At 43.2% G+C, this 17,527-nt stretch overlaps 1 protein-coding gene across 1 annotated transcript in view; it reads left to right on the plus strand.

Moving 5' to 3' along the window:
• The window catches only part of LOC122789851 (THO complex subunit 2-like), a 2,067,217-nt gene that overhangs the window by 639,798 nt on the left and 1,409,892 nt on the right, over positions 1 to 17,527 (plus strand). Inside the window, exon 8 of the mRNA XM_044057285.1 lies at positions 14,128 to 14,294. Within this exon, the coding sequence (XP_043913220.1) occupies positions 14,128 to 14,294 (167 nt within the window). The remainder of the gene's footprint in view (positions 1 to 14,127; positions 14,295 to 17,527) is intronic.

Consider the following 17,527-nt stretch of genomic DNA (forward strand, 5'->3'; position numbering starts at 1 on the left):
AAACGGCTAATGAAGTTGTCATAGACCTTGTGGAATGGTCTTTTGGGGGTTTAGTAAAGGCAAACTCACTTTTTAAACAAAGGTAATACAGTCGGCCATTTGGCTAGAGTCACTTTAGATAATGGTTTGCCTAGATGTTCTTCATTCCACATTGCTGCAGTCCTAACTATTGGGTAGTCCGCTGTCCAGTCGGCCCGAATACCAGAGTATATGGCTGACGTCGGTCAGGGCGCATTAGACTGACGTCAGTACGTCAGGGTACTAATGCGCATGACCGACGTCATATCCTCAGTCTTTTTTGCCGCATGGTCCGATGCAGAAGCAGTTTTGCGAGTGCAGGTTGGCGTTCTGAAATTTTCTGAAATCGGAGTTTCAGACCGAATCAGAGTTGGCTAAGTACCCGCTAGAACATTTTGTTTTTCTTGCCTAAGTATTTAACGGATGTCAGAAAAAGTGAATAACTGTATTTCTTGTGGGAAACAGATACCTCATAGGGATTACCATACCTTGTGTATACCTTGTTTAGGGCCTGAGCACCACGTTGTTGGATGCCGCTCTTGTGCTAGGTTTAACAAACGCACTATTAAGAGAAGGTTAGACTGTGCCAGGTTAGTGTTTGGGAAGCGTTGCAATTATAAAATGCCGTCCGGATGCTCCGGCCGCTTCGTCAAGAAGCGCAAGGACAAACACCGAAGCCTAGGGTTGATGAACCGGCAGTCCCGGACGCCGGTTCTTTAGAAGGCTCAGTGGAGCCAGAGGTTTTGCCAGGAGTTTCTTTGGAGTCTCAGGCAGAGACTTTACTGTTACAGGATGTGCCTTCTCAGGAGGTAGGCCAGGCTGAGGGGCTTCTCAGGTAACTGTTCTTCCCTCTTCCCAAGGTAGTTAGAGCCTCTCCTTCTGTTTCCAAAACTTCTTTGAGAGGTAGGCCAAGTTTAGCTTCAGTGGGGCTTCTCCTAGCACTTCAGGTTCTGTGCCTAAGAAACATATGCTTAAAATGGCAGAAGATTTGATTACTATGATTAGAGGTTCTATGCCCCTTCTGATAAGAGGCCTAGGGTGGAACCTGAGTTTGATAGTTTTGAACAGTGTTCAGAGGCTTCTGAGTCTTCATGGAAGATTTGCAGGAGTATCCTCCTTATTCTGATTCTGATGTGGATGATTCCACTCCTACAGCTTCTCCTCCTGAGGATTTCTCATTTTCAGAGACTCTGCATTCCATGAGGGAGCACTTTAAATGGGAAGGCCAGGATTACTCTGATTCCAGGAAAAGGCTTAGGGAATTCTTGTTTTACCCCAGCATAGGCCCTTAGCTATACCTCCTGTGTTGAATGTGGTGGAAGATGTTTTTGCAGAGGCTTCCCTGAACCCTGATTCTTTGCCTCCTGCTCCTGTTAAACCTGATAGGTACTATAGGGTGCCTGAAGCTCATAAGTATCTTTTAAGAGTCCTAGGGCAGACCCGAAACTGTTTCTCAGGGACCTAAAGGTGTTAAGGCCTCTGTGGTTAAAAACCCTGTTCCCACTGATAAAGAGGCAAGGGCTTTGGATAGATGGGGAAAGAAAGTGTATACTTCTTCCACTTTAGCCATGAGGGCGTTGAATTGTCAGTTTCACATGCTAAAATATCAAAATTATCTCCTTTCACAACTGAAATCTAAGGTGGATGCTTTGGCGGAAGGTATTGAGTGTAAAGAGTTGCTGGATTTAGTTCATGTCTGAACAAGTGGGTAAGCATTCTTTGCAATGTGGTTTTGATGCTGTACAGGCCTCCTCGAGGGTGGCTGCCACTAGTTCTGTTCTTCAGAGGCATGCCTGGTTGAGGATCAGAATTTAGCTGAGCATGTTAAGACAAGGATTTTGGATGCTCCTTTACAGTCTGATGTGTTGTTTGGTTCGCCTGTGGAAGCAGTTTTAAAGAAAATGGAGGACAAAGCTAAGTCTATGCAAACTGTTAAAGATTTTTTGCAGGTGCAGCCACTGAAGTTTAGTAGAAATTGGCCTACTAAGGGATGGACATATCCTGCTTATGATTCCCAGTCTAGGGGTAGGTCTAGACGTGGTAGGGGCAGAGCTCAAGGTTCTTTTAGGCCTAGAACAGGAGTTCACCTGCTCAGACTTCTGGTGAGGGCAGGGGTCAGTCCTTTCGTAAACAGACCCAATGACCTGCCTTTTCAGCTGCCAGTAGATTCTCGTCTGGCAGCTCCTTTGGGAGGAAGACTGTCTCTTTTCAAAGAAAATTGGGATTTAATTACTCAAGACAGATGGGTGTTGGATATCATTCACCACGGTTACAGGTTTTATTTCCATACATTGCCCCTTTCAAAGGCATGCCAGACGTTCCTCCTCCACAAAGGAAAGAGGCTCACAAGCAAATTTCTCTGTTACTCCAAATAGGGCCATTCAGCCAGTCCCTGTATCAGAAAGGGGCCTAGGATTTTATTCTCGCCTGTTCCTAGTACCAAAGAAGGGGAACACGTGGAGACCAATTTTGGATTTATCTATCCTCAACACTTATCTGGACATTCCCAAGTTCAAGATGTTGACATTACAACAGCTTTTACCTCTGCTGGGCAAAGATCACTGGATGGTAACTTTAGATCTCAAGGAAGCTTACCTTCATGTGCCTATAAGACTAAGTTGCAGGAAGTATCTGCGTTTTCGAGCTGGAAATTCTCATTATCAGTTCTCTGCATTGCCCTTTGGCTTATCTACTGCGCCCAGAGTATTCACAAAGGTTCTGGCTCCAGTGATAGCTTACTTCAGGCTAAAAGGAATTCAAATCTATCCCTACTTGGACGACTGCCTGATTCTGGCTCAAGAAAACGAAGACCTTCTACAGCATCTGGAATATGTTATAGCAGTGCTAAGATGCCTAGGGTATTCTGTGAACGAAATAAAGTCCAGTCTAGTACCCTCTCAAGACATGTGCTTTCTGGGTGTGAGACTGAATACAGCAGCCCAGATGGCCTTTTTAACCCCGGACAAACAAATGAGTCTATCCCTTTACTTCCATCAACTATCTTATCAGTCCGTGCTGACTGCAAGGACAGTCCTTCAAGCATTAGGGTTCATGGCATCTTGTATTCTGGTGCTTCCCAATGCCAAACTGCATATGAGGAAGCTGCAATGGTATCTCAAAAATGTATGGACACAGCACTGCCAGGATTTGGTCACTGTCATTCAAATAATACCTTGCCTTCAAAAAGAATTTTTGTGGTGGGCTCAGGAATGTCACCTAAACAAGGGACTCTCTGTGACCCGGCCAGAGGCGAGTCAGAATTTAACGACAGATGCCTCGGACATTGCTTGGGGAGCTCATCTAAATGGAAAGTGGATACAAGACAAGTGGCCTGCCAGACTACAGCATCTACATATCAACATGAAGGAGATGTTAGCAGTCCAGTTTGCATTAATGGCTTTCAAGGAGTTACTTATTCCAGGGCAGGTGTTGATTCTAACAGACAACACAACTGTCATGTGGTACATCAACAAACAAGGGGGAACACATTCTTATCCTCTATGCAGGCAAGCAATGATTTTATGGGAGACTGCGCTCAGCTTGCAACTAACTCTTCAGGCAAGGTTTCTGCCGGGAGCACAGAACTCCTTAGCAGATGTGTTAAGCAGACAAATCATGGATCCCCACGCGTGGAAACTGGATCTTCATGTATTTCAGAAATTGACAGTGTCATGGGGAACTCCAGACATAGATCTGTTCGCTTCTCCACTAAACCACCAGCTGCCAAAGTTTTGCACAAAGGCGTTTCATCACACAGCTTCGAAAGTGGATGCTCTTTCTTTCAGTTGGAAAAATCTTCATGTGTATGCCTTTCCACCTCTGCCTCTTCTTCCAAAGGTGCTCTTAAAGGTCAGACAAGACAAGCCAAGGATGATTTTAATAGCTCCAGATTGGCCTCGGCAACACTGCTGGTACCCACTACTAAGGAGTCTGGTAAGGAAGCCTCCATGGCCTTTACCTTTGATTCCACATCTGTTATCTCAGAAGGACGGTCATCTGCTCAATGTCAAGCTTCACTCTCTTCATCTAACAGCCTGGCATATTCTGTGTTGAAACACAGCAGGTCTCAACTTCCTCAACAAGTTTTAAATGTGATTATGGGAGCTAGAAGACCTAGTACAAGGAAAGTGTACGCAGAAAAATGGAAGAGGTTTTTATTTTGGAGTACAGCAAAGAATTTGGAGATTTCTGAGCCTAATTTGAGTGTGGCTCTTCAATATCTTACTGAGTTATTGGACAAAGGTTTGTCCTTCTCTTCCATTAAGATTCATGCTGCAGCAATTTCAGCTCACTATGATTGTGACCCACCATTGTTTTCGCATCCTTTGTTCAAGCAGTTTCTTAGAGGGCAAGAATATAAGACCCCCGTAGAGCTCCTACTCCTGCTTGGGATCTCAATTTTGTGTTGGAAAAACTTACTCTACAACCTTTTGAGCCTGCGGCTACTGCTGAATTGAAATACTTGTCATGGAAGACTGCTTTTCTGTTGGCTATTACTTCTGCAAGAAGGGTGTCTGAGTTGCAGGCCCTTATGGCAGTAGAGCCCTTTTTGATTTTCCATAAGGATAGGGTATCATTACGTACTAATCCTTCCTTTATGCCTAAGGTGGTTTCTAGTGTGGCTTTAAACCAAACTATTCATTTGCCTACTTTTTATGCAGACCCCCAAAATAAAGGGGAAAAGATTTTGCACACTTTAGATGTACACAGGCAATTGCGTTATTATTTAAGCAGGACTAAGGATTTTAGGCAGTCTCAGCAGTTGTTTGTTTCTTTTGCTTTGAGTTCGCAGGGCAAGCCTGTGTCAAAACAAACTATTTCTAGGTGGATTGGGTTTTGCATTGCATTTTGTTCCCATCATGGCAAGGAGATTCCAGCTGGGATTAGGCCTCATTCCACTAGGGCTACTGCCACTTCAACAGCATTTCTAAGGGGGGTGGCAACTAAGGATATTTTGGAGGCAGCTACTTGGAGTTCAGTGCATACTTTCTCTAAGCATTATCACCTTCCTCTCTACTCTAAGTCTAGGGCTGGTTTTGCCACAGCTATTTTGCAAGGCATGTTGTCAGCTCCTGCTTCTTTATGATTTGCCAGCCTCCTTACCTCTGCTTTGGGATTCTACCCAATAGTTAGGACTGCAGCAATGTGGAATGAAGAACATAGTACAGTTTTGTACCTACCATAAATGTAGATGTTCGAGGATCCACATTGCTGCAGTCCAATTTACCCTCCCTCCTTCCCCTCTGTGTTTAGGGGTGGTTGTGTAGGTGAGGTTTTATGCTGATATTTTTGTATATATTGTACATATTTTTGGTGCAGGTATATTGGGCCTTGTCTTTTTAGGGTCTTCTGACATCTGGGGCAAGAAAAGACTGAGGATATGGCGTCGGTCATGCGCATTAGTACCCTGACGTACTGACGTCAGTCTAATGCGCCCTGACCGACGTCAGCCATATACTCTGGTATTCGGGCCGACTGGACAGCGGACTACCCAATAGTTAGGACTGCAGCAATGTGGATCCTCGAACATCTACATTTATGGTAGGTACAAAACTGTACTTTTTGAGCCAGAAAAGGAAACTGTTTAAATTTTCTCAAATCATTGGTTCTGTGAAGGGTAAAAATTTAACTGCCTGTGGACATCTGAAAAGTCTAACAATTTTTGTCCTTTGTTTTAAAAGTTAGGAAAGAAGACTGGGAGGTTGATGACCTGATCACTGTTGGTATCCAACATCACCTTTGGTAAAAAGGAAGGATTGGTCTGCTAAATTGTATCCTTGTGAAAAATTAAGTAAGGAGGTTTAGAGGGACAGTGGTTGAAGTTCAGATACTCCTCTGGCAGAGTTATAGCAACTGGGAGAACAGTTTTCCATGTCAGTATCTTCAGATCCGCCTCCGGTGATGATTTGAGGGGGTTTGTTTCAAGGTCTAAAGAACAATATTTAAATCCCAAGCAGGAGTAGGGTCCTGTAAATGAGTTGTGAGTAGGTAGGTTCCTCTGAGAAAGCCGTTATAAAGCTTCAAGGAAGTTAAGGTAGAATTTGTTTTTATATTAGTTAGAAATGGCTGTTAATTGTACTGTGATAGTTGAGGAGCTGGAACCTTCATTGAAAATTGTAGCTAAAAAGTCAAGAATCTTGGAAATGATTGCTGAAAAGAGGCCTAATTCTTTCTATGGCCCAAAAAACAAATCTTGTCCATTTACTTATGTAAATTTTTGTAATGGAAGTTTTATGGGGAGACAGTAGAATATGGACAGGAGAGGAGACCCTGTGCTGTATAACAATCAGTAGAACTGGAGAAACCATGCAGTCAGTATGAAGCCTGATATCTCCTGATGAGTCATGCCTGTCTGATGAGATGGTAGATCCAGAGGTGGGATTTAAAATCTAGGGCGTATGGGAAACCAGATCTGATGAGGTCAGTAAGGGACAATGAGGGTAACTGTGCTCTTCAATTGAAATGCTTTCTGGAGAAATTTGGGAATAAATGATAATGGGGGTTAAGCCTAAAGGAGACTGAAGTGCCATTTGTGAAGAAGAAGAGCATCCATCAAGGATTCCCCTACTTGGGGGATCAGGGATAAGAACCTGCTGCACTTGCTGAGAGAAGGTGTAAAAAGATTGCAGCATGGTTGGCCCTTTTAACGGAAAATCATCTCTCTCACTTTCATATAAAGAGACTACTGATGAGGGATCAGTCTGGACCTGCTTAACTTGTCTGCATTTATGTTGGACTTTCCTGGGATGTTCGTTGCTTTCAGAAAGCGATTGAAGGATATCGCCATTGCCATACTCATAGCTTCTCAACAAAGAGGGCAATATCTGCTTCCCCTTTCCTTATGTACCAGACTACAGACATATTGTCTGTGTGAATCGCCATAGTCCTGTTCGGGGGAGTGTTTTGAAAGGTCTACAACACTAGGAGGACAGCTGTAATTTCAAGGACATTGATATGCGTGTTGACCACTTTGGATGACCATGTGCCTTGGACTGTCTTTCCCAAGTATTGTCCCCACCCTCACCCTACCCCACCCACCGACTTGAGAGGCATCCATGGTCACTGTGGCCTTGGGCTGAGAGAACAGAAATGGTAATTCTTGCAAGCTTGACTAGTCCTGACTGGCCTGGATAATGGTGCTGGAGAATAGACAATTGTATGGCGAGTGCCCATTGGAGCATTCTCGTATTGAACTTGGCCAGTGATACAAGAGTGATTGCTGCTGACAGGGATCCCAAGGCTTGCAGTATCATATGGGCTGAAAAGAGAAGAATTCTGAATATTTGACAAGGAACTAAATAGTGTGAATCTGAGTCAGAGGGGGAGAAGCTAATTGTATTGAAAAGAGCACTGATTAATTCAAAAGTCTTAGTTGGATTGAGTTGAGATTTGTTGTAATTGATGGATATCATCAAATTAGAGCACAGCTGGAGTAAATAGTCCCTTGGCAGAATTACTTGATACCTGCTAGGGTGGTCCGGCGCTAGTCTGTGTATGGGAACACTTGGAATCCCAGCAGTCTCAAGTGAGCTGCAACTACTGCCATACACTTGGTAAACATCCCGGGGCTATGGTGAGACCCAAGGTTAGTGCTTTGAATTGGTAAGGACTTGCTACCAGCCAGAAGTGGAGATGTCTTTTGGATCATGTGCTCATTGGTAGCACACATCCTTGAAGATCTGTCAAGCACATCCAATCATCCTTGTGCAGAAACGGCAGAATGGGCTGAGCTGTGACTATCTGGTACTTTGAATACTGAACCATTTGATTTAGTTTGCTGACCTCCATGATTAGTCTCCAGTTCCCTGTCTTTTTTGGCACTAAAAAGAATCTCTTTCTAGCAGCTTGTTTATTTCTAGTGCTGCTGCTCCTCTTTGGGTGGAAATCAGGGATATTCTTTGAAACTGACAGAGGGGGATAGGAAAATAGTATTATGTAGCCTCAAGATATTATCTGCTGCACCCATGAATCTTGCCTGATTTCTAACCAGGCTCTGTGGTGCAGGAATAGATGACTCCCGAATGCTTCCAGAGATAGATAGATGGGCCTCCTTTCAGGAGCACTGATGGGATCTGCCATAAGAGGAGTTCCTAGATCCTTGATTATGAGAATCATCTCTGCCTCAGGAGTCTGTTCTTATATTTCAATTCCCCCCGCTGCCCCTGGGGGAACTCTCTTGAAAGGGTATTTGGGATTTCTTGAACCACATGTTTCTTCCATGTCGTTATTTTCTAGAAAAGGACTGTTGAGGAGTTTAGAAATGTATGCCCACCGCAGACAGGATTTTTACTTCTTGTTTGCACTTAGTTTCATTTTCATTTTCATTTTCACTTTCATTTTGGGCCAAGTAATGAGGTTCCATCAAACGGTGTGTTTATGAAAGATTTAAAGGGTTCTGCAAAAATCACATCATTGCATCCAAGCATGTCTCCTGATGAAAATACCTGAACTTAGTGCCCATGAGGTACCTTCAGCAGTATGAGGAATGAGCCTTATGAACAAATTAGAAATAGACTGAAGGGTAGCCATCTGCGAAGAAATGGTACTCTTCCTAGGTGGATATATTCCCAGAGAGATTTGGAAAGCTCCTTGATTAAATTTCTTTGAAGCCTCGTGAAATGTGCCATATAATTCAACGACCTAAGAGCAAAGGTTGCTGGAACTTAGATGTGCTTCCCAAATCTGTCCAGCACCATACACCTGCTGTTAGATGGGTTGAAAGAGTATCTTTGCTCAGCCAGTTCCTTTTTAATTGTTGCCACTATGGCCATGGCATCAAGTACTCCTTTACTCCCATAAGGTTTTTATCTTTACGTGATGCCAGGATCCTGTGTGGTCTGTTAAGAATAGACTTAGTTGCATCTTGTTCCTCTCATGCCCGCAGACCGAGTAAATCTATGAGCTCACCGGTGGACAGTCACCCAGGAGGCAGACGGGCCGACCGAAGACCTCCAGAAACACTGATTTCTCTTTGGAAGGGTTATTGCGGGACCAACCACCTCTTTGTTTGAAGAGTTCTAAAATGTCTCCAAATGAGACATAATTGGGTGTTCATATGCATGACCCTTCCCACTAATCAAAGTCAGTGTCCTCTGTGACAGATCCTGGAGAGTCTAAGTCCTCCTCTTGCAATTTCTCTTCTGTGAGACCTCCTTGGTTTGGTACTCTGGGGAGATACTGGGGAAAGCAATCTTCTGGGTAACCTTGCGACTGGTTTGGGCTGGCTGTCCTAATGGAGTGAATGACTGAGGCTGTGGATGAAAAATCGAGTGAGATTGGGAAGTTGGAGCCAGTGTAGACAGAGTTGTCTGAACTCTAGGCATTGAGTGTTCTTTCCACTACCTCGAAAGCAGACTGCCTGGGAAAAGCAGAAACTGACCAATTTGACAAGGCAGGCTTTTGTAACGTCTGCTCCTGCTGTCACATAGGCAAGCCACCAGAGGAGGGAGTCTGAGCCGAGCTGTCTAATGCCAATCTTGCGTGGGGAAGAGACTGGTCTGACAACTTGAGTTGAATTCAACACCCCGGAGCCTATTCAGATTCTTCGGCTCTGAGAGTTGTCAGCTCAGACACAATCTGATTTGAAGATTTTTGGATCCGAGTATGACGACTCTTCTCCCATCCATGCTTCAGTTTCAGAACCATCACATCCAAAAGCCTTGGAGTAGTCTTTCTTGATTCCAAAGGTATTTGAATCACATTTCAGTTTGTGTCCTCAGGAACTTCCTCATCATGATATCCACATCTGTTTAGGATAGGCTTCAGGAAGACTGGAGGGAGGAAGCCGTGGATGGAGGTCTGCAGTGATGACTGGGATCCTTTTCCAGAAAGGATGAGAGAAAGCTAGACTTAAATGGCTCCAATTTTAAAGGAGTCAAACATATCCGAGGAGATTTTTCAGGCTTGTCTTTTTTGCTTGTTTAACTTGTGGCTCCGGGGATTGGGCTGTGGTTGAAGCCAAAGGGTGTTCTGGTGATTGCTTATGAGATTTTTTGGGAAAAGTATTGACGTTTTTCTCTTGTTGGGGTTTGAGCCCCAGTAGCTCTTGAAGATTTAGAAGGAAGTAAACCTTTGAGAATTGACTTATTTTTCCTTCAGTCAGTTTGCTACCATTCAGTATGTTAAAGCGCGGGAGTTGAATCCCTCACAAATGTCAGTCAATATCCAGATATCTAGGTCCTTAACAATAAATGCATTCAGTGTGCGTCTGAATTTGGAATTTTGTGGCCACACATTTCTTAACTCCTGGGGGCTCATCGGAAATTTTAAAACTACAACTTAGACTATCATAATGGATAGAACCTTTTTTGTTCAGAAGCAAGGGGAAAGAATTACCAATGGTGGTAATTGATATACAAGAAAGAAAGAAAAATACCATCAATGGTAATACCAGTACTCAGAGTATGACAAGAGAGGCTAATATTATTGGAAAAAGGTTAAAGGGAGGCAAATGAACTGAGTATAATTGGAAAATATTAAAGGAGATTAAACTCATTGACTTTTGGTAGAAGAAATGAGAAGTTTCCAACTATTTGAGAGTTTGCAATCCACGTCTGAACACTATGATGGCAAACAGGATCTGGGGTGTGTTAGGTGGCTAGGGCATTATGGGTAAAGGGAGGAGCTTGATCCAAGTATTCTATGATCTGGAAGAAGCGGCCGAGTCGGATCCGAATCCCACAACTGTTGAATGAATGAAAATATCATATCTTATTTTGATATAAGAAAGTAGAAAGCGATTGACTGGGCTAAAAAAGGTCACAATTTAGGATATGGCTAAAGGATAAGAGTGAGCTGAGTCTGCTTTTGTAGTCACAAATGCAAAACAAGTGTAGAAATGATAGACTATGTAGGATAAGTAAGGAATTCGGTAACAATGGCAAATTAAAAAAAATGGTTTGTCTATCTCATTGGTTTGAATGCAGTCATTGTAATACCTACAGGTAATCCAAATCCATAGCTTCACGTGCAGTAACAGTCAGCCAAGCAATAAAGGATGGTCATATAGGTAACCCTGTAGTATGTAGTGTTTAACTGTGGAGCAGTACCTTTTAAGTTCTGTAACACTATAGTAATCAATTACAAGCAGAAATGCAAAAACGCCAATGATCAAAAAGTGCATTCAGCAAGAGAGGTGTATACTTAGTATGGTTGGCATGCAGCCCTCAGGTATTATAATGCCAATAGTTTGAAACAGTACCAAGGCTAGTTCTCAGAGTTCTGGTGTTAGTGGTAGTCTCCTTTCTGATGGCGCAGTTGGCTTCCTTTCAGATTAAATATTTCGGTGGCTTCTAAGGGTTCAGTAAATTACACAGCAGCTTTCCACACCCATTACGACAGCCAGCCTTTGCAAGGAACAGTTTTGATGGTGGCTAACTTCCCCCTGCATTAATTCGGGAAAGTTTTTTGTTCTAGCACCACTTGTAGTTGTAGTGATGATGCATGCCACCTTCTTAGGGTGAGGAGCTTTACAAGGGGGAGGGATGGTCCTAGGGTTATGCAGGTTTCACGAGGCCAACCTTCACTTCTATGTATTGGAGATGCAAACAACCTTTGCATTGCAGTAACTGCAGGACTTCTGCCTCCAGGAGTGATTTCTATCCAACTTAGAATGATTAGTTTGGTGCATCACCAAGCAGAGGAACCAGATTATATCCCTTTTGCTGCTGAGCTTTACGAGTATGGCAATGAGCAATTACTTTGTATCACTTTCTAGTTGGAATGCACATTTCCTGGAGGTCATTTGCCTTGTCAGGCTCAGTATGTCTTTCCTGATGCTTTTACGAGTGGGATGAATCCAGTAGCAGCATGTCAGGTACTCGTGCAATTCCACCAGCCTTTTTTCACTGTCACAGCTCCTTCATCCAATACCAAGTAGTGCAACTTCTTTGCCATGAACCCACCCCCACCCCAGAGAGAGAGATTCCAGCTGAACTTTGGCCTCCAGGGCTGCTTTATGCATTAGCACCGATTTCCCAGGTTTCTGCAGAAAGAGATCATATTTATAGCCACTATAATCCTTATTGCCCTATACTGGCCCAGGCAAATTTAGTTTCAACTCTTTAAAGCCTTATTTCAGATAAACCCCTACCTCCTGTATTTTGGATCACAGGTAGGATCTGCTGTCTCACATTTTGGGAATCCTCACACTAATCTACACAACCTTAGACTAAACTGCTAGGTCTCTCCAGTTCTGGTGATTGGCAGTGACCCAACCTGGCCCAGTCAGTTAGGGTCTTATCCTCTCTCCCCTGTAAGGAATCCACTTGTAAACTTTACAGTAAGAGAAAGAATTTTGCAATTTGGGTAACAGCACAAAACATTGATACTCCCAGTGCATATTTTCTTGGCAGATATATCTGACTCAAGTTCCATTTTTTTCTATTAAGGTGGAGTTAGTGGCCATCTCAAATTCAATTTGGTTGTCTGTACTTTGGCTTCTCAAGAGCTCTGCAAAGCCTTTCTGAAAGGAATTTCCCTCCTGTGTCTTCCAGTCAGAGACCCACTGCTTCCATAACGTATCATTTTTGTGCTGGAGTCTTTAACTGTTTGAACCAGCATTTTCTGTATCCTTGAAAATTTTCTTGGACGACTGTCTTCTTGGTAGCATCTTTCTGCCAGAGGAGTGTTAGGAACTACAGGCTATATCCTGTCTTACCCTACGTTTCCACAAGGACAGGTTTTCTGTATGTACTAACCTTCCTTTTGTCCACATGGTGGCTTCTGAGGCAAACATAAACCCAGTCTATCCATTTACCAGTAATTTTTCTAAGTCATTTCCATTAAGATGAATTTACTTCATGTACTGTGGATTTACTAGACAGCTGAGACTCTGCATTCACAGAACAAAACCCTGTAGGAAGGACATGCCACATTTTGTTTTAGTTGTAGTTTAGAAACTCATGAGCAACATTTATTAAGTTGCCCTTTCTGTGTGTCTCTGCTTGTGTACATGTTAAGAGATTTCAGTCTCTCTACCATGCACACCTAAAGCCCATTCCTCGAGGTCTGTTACCACTTCTTCAAACTTAGTCCTTATTTGATACGATTTGTGCATCAGCATGGTTTTACAGTGCATATCTTGGTATCTAATTTCTAGTACTTTGTAATCTCAAGGTCTGAGTCTTCTTTAGAACTGTTTATACTCAAAGGTTTTGTGTCGTGATCCTACCCAGGTGCCGAGTTAAGCATTCTGATCCATTTGTCAAACCTGATGGATGAGATGAATAGGATACCTCAGTTATTTACTGAACATGGGTGATCCTTTCATTGCACATTACATCTGATTTGACAGACCTCTGTCCTTACCCATCAAAGCCACCATTCTGTAGGACCTGAAGGACATTTCAAAGTATTATTTCTAATATGTCAATTACTTTTATCTATTTCATAATAGCAGACTTGATATGTGATAACTTTACACACTAGTGCATTGTGGGAAAACAGAGGCTTGAGGCTGTTTGTATTAGTTAGCCACCTCATTTCCGACAAGTGGCTCAAGGAGCCACCAGTTGCATCACAGAGACTGGGACAGTAGGATCTAGAGTTATGGTAAGTATATAACTACTGCTTTTGTTGAGATTGCTCACTATAGAATGGTGCATACCTCAGTTTTATGAGTGGTGGCTGTTCCCATTGTTTCAACATACATGTGTTGGGGGGAGAAGTACCTTTATGTAAAGGTGTTGTCTCTGAGGTTATTCCACATTTGGGAAGGAAAGCAAACTCAAGTCTTTCTGTGATTTGGCTGCAAGCAGACAGATTGCTCACTGACAGCACCTCCCTTTTTATCAGAACTGATTTTATTTGACAGATGCCGTGAAAGGGATTATTAGGATTCGGGCTACTCTACTTTTAGGAGTGTTTGTGTATGTTTTAAGTTATACCTCTGTAATCCTTTAGCCATGCAGAATCTTGAATTCCACTTTCCTTCACTGATTTGTTGGTTGGACTTCATAGTTTCACTGACTTCACCAACAACTTAACATTTTTGAAGACTTTTGACATTTGGAATATTTGTTTGTTACTAAATGAGTAGCAGCTTTGGCAAAGCTTAAATGTGTTGTGATGTATGCATGCATGTAGTAATACAACTGTTTTGTTTTTCAGGATGCTTTAATTTGGATCCAAACAGAGTTCTTGACATCATCTTAGCAGTCTTTGAGTGCAGGCCTGAACATGATGATTTTTTTGTACCTCTCATAGAGTCATACATGAGTATGTGTGAGCCGCAAACATTATGTCACATTTTGGGATTCAAATTCAAGTTTTATCAGGTAATGTAGTCACTGTATTTTTTGCCATGGTTGTTGCTGTGATTTGCCTAAAAACAAGAATAGAGTGTAGACTGTCACCTTAGTGTGTCAAGAAAGTTTCTTCCTTTTAAGTTTTGTTTTATGCTGAAGTTTATTTACCTGGTAAGAACTGAATTCTCTTTGTCTGATGGTTAATGTGACTTCTGTTTGCTGCTTCAGCATCCTGTGCTGTATAATATAACTTCAGTGACATGGTTAACTTCTTCTTAGGCAGAGTAAGTAGTCAACTGTGCCGTACCTTTTGATTTCACCCTCAACTGCATTAACTGCAGGCTGCATCTAAAACCCCTGACTCCCAAGCTTTTACCCCAGAGACACCTGATGGTTTCTATAAGGTCACTGAGGATTGCAAATTTCTTTTTAAATGCCCCTCAGCTGACCCTGCTGTGGTTTCCATTACCTCAGATAAGCCCTCACGGTTATCACCTTTTACAAACTGACTTCCTTTTGATAGGGAAAGTAATATTTTGGAAAGGTTGGACAAGAAGGTATATACTTTTTCTGCCTTGGCAGTCAGGGCAATTAATTATCAGACAAGTCCAGGTATGCTCTAGCCTTGCTTTCTCAGGCCTGCCAGGCTGTCTCCTCATTGCCAGATTCAGAGACTAAATTTCAGGCTCTTGCTGTCCTGTCATCTTCCTCTCAGGTAGCTAGACACTCCAAGTGTAGTTAAAAGTGCAGTGGAGGCCTCTTCTAGGGCAGCAGTTTCTGTTCTGAAAAGACATTCCTGGCTGCGCCTCTAGGCCCCTAGCTAGGGGCCCAGGTTTTATTTTTACTGCAATGGAGACAATTTTGTGGTCTGACCTTACTAGGTAAGGCATTACAGTAGGAGGTGTGCAGCAGTCTCCCATATTAGTGAGGACCAGATCTAGTTTGGTTGCACCCCTGGTTGGTGTATTGACTATCTTGTCCAGGGAGTTTGTGTTTACAAAATCCAGGAATCTCTGTGCATGTACGTTTGGTGTCATATATGATTCCCAGTTAATAGTGGGTAATTAGTCACCCATGAATATGGTATTGGGTTGGATGGTTATTGTTTCTAATAAGTTTAAATACATGGTATTGGTTTCCTGGGTCATAGAGAAGGGAATGCAGTGTTTTTGGTCTTACTTCTGTACTTTTTCTTTACTTCCTGTTGACATCATTGCAAAACTGGTTGATGCCCCTCTTGACAGTTCCTCACTGTTTGGAAAAGCAGCTGTAGAGTTTGTCACTGCAGGAAAAAGGTAAGGAACTCCGAGATTTGAAACACCTTCTGGCTTCACCAGTTCCAAAATTTCATGGAGGTTTTTCTGCTATGACATCCTTTGTTAGTAAACTTGCTTATTCCTCCATTTCTGTTCCTTCTGGGACTAGACCCCACAAGTCCTACAGGAGGCACCCATAGGCCAAGACTGTCACAACTACAGCTGCTGCTGTGACCCCTCTTCAGCAGCCCTAGCAGCCAAGACAAAGTCCTGTCTGACGCCTTGCACCGTCTTCCAAGTCATACTCCTCTGTCCCTTTGCCTCCCCCTCTTCCTACCAGTTTGGATGGAGATCACCCAGGACTCCTGGGTGATTTCAGTCCTCGAAAACAGGTATTTTATGACTTGGAAGACCCTCCCACCTTCCAGGGAATTCCTCAACATCCCCTCTAGTCAACTGCAATTGTTTCCCTTGATTCTGGACCAACTTTCCAAACAAGGCACCATTCAGTCTGTCCCTCAAGGCCAGCAGTGAAAGGGTTTTTACTCCAGTATGTTTTTAGTTCCAAGGAAAGATTGTCCTTGGTGGGCTATCTTAGATCTTTCCGTATTAAGCACCTTCCTGGTGGTGCTTTCCTTCAGAATGCTATCCCTACGTACTCTTCTGCCCCTGATTCCCCCTCAAACTTTTTATCTTCTCTGGATATCAAGGATGCATACCTGCATATCCCCATACACCCCCTTTTCAAAAAATGTTTGTATTTCTCAGTGGGTTCTTCGCACTTTGAATTAATGCCTTGCCCTTTGGTCTTTCTACTGCTCCAAGGGTATTCACAAAGTGCCTAGCTCCAACCGTTATATACTTAAGGCTGAAAAGAATTCAAGTCTACCCATATTTAGATGATCTGCTGTTTCTGACCAGCAGCTCTACAGAGACCTTAAACTACCATTTGAACTCCAGCCATTTCCTTTCTGCAGGCACTGGGTTTCACTGTAAATTTCAAAGTCTTGTGTCATACTGGGGTGCATGTTTCACACAGATTTGATGATGGTTTTTCTTCCTGTGGAGAAAGCAGCCTGTTTCCGGGCATTCATGGAGACTGCTCTGCCTTTTCCTGCCATCACGGCCAGGGAGTTTGAGACCGCTGGAGTTTATGGCCTCTACTATTCCCATGCTGTGTTTTGCAAAGCTACACGTGAGAAAGTTCCAGTGGTTTTTCAAGACAATTTTGTCCCAACATACTCATTTTTTTAGATGTCATGATTCCCCTTCTTCCCTGTTTGAAAGAATAAGGTTGGTGGATGCAGCAACTCAATCAGAACCCTGGCCTTCCTCTACAGGTTCCTCAACCAGCACAGCAACTCTTCACAGATGCCTCAGAGTTGGGATGGGGAGCAACCTTTGCTTCCAGGAAAGTTGAGGGCCTTTGGTCCCATTCACAAAAGAAGGAACAAATCAACATCAGGATGATGAGAGCTTTACTTCTAGGCTTACAGATCTTTCACACTCTATTCCTGCCAGGACCACTACAGATCCTCACAGACAATACCACAGTCCTTCGGTACATAAACAAGCAGGGGGGCACAAAATCTTATCTCCTCTGTTGTTTGGCCATCAAGGCTTGGGAACTGGCTACCTTATACAAGGTAACTCTGCATGTTGTGTACCTTCCTTCAGCTCAGAACTCCGTGGCAGACGTACTAAGCAGGTCCATGACACAATCTCAAGAGTGGATGCTCCACAAGGATGTGTTGCTGGACCTAGTTCACCAGTGGGGTACTCCAGAACTGGATCTATTTGCCTCCCGTATGAACAGACAACTTCCTCGCTTCTCGCTTCTGTGCTAGGGTCTGACATTCTCAAGTGTGGAAAGTGGATGCCTTCTCATTCTCATGGAAGGGGAGGTTTCTGTATGCATTTCCCCCCTTCCCCTTAATTCGGAAAGTCCTACTGAAAATCCTACAGGACAAACTAAAAATCTTGTTAGTGACTCCCTTTTGGCTAAGA

Source organism: Protopterus annectens, chromosome 15.part0, assembly GCF_019279795.1.
Source record: "Protopterus annectens isolate FY-2018-M chromosome 15.part0, PAN1.0, whole genome shotgun sequence".
NCBI classification, from domain to species: domain Eukaryota; kingdom Metazoa; phylum Chordata; order Ceratodontiformes; family Protopteridae; genus Protopterus; species Protopterus annectens.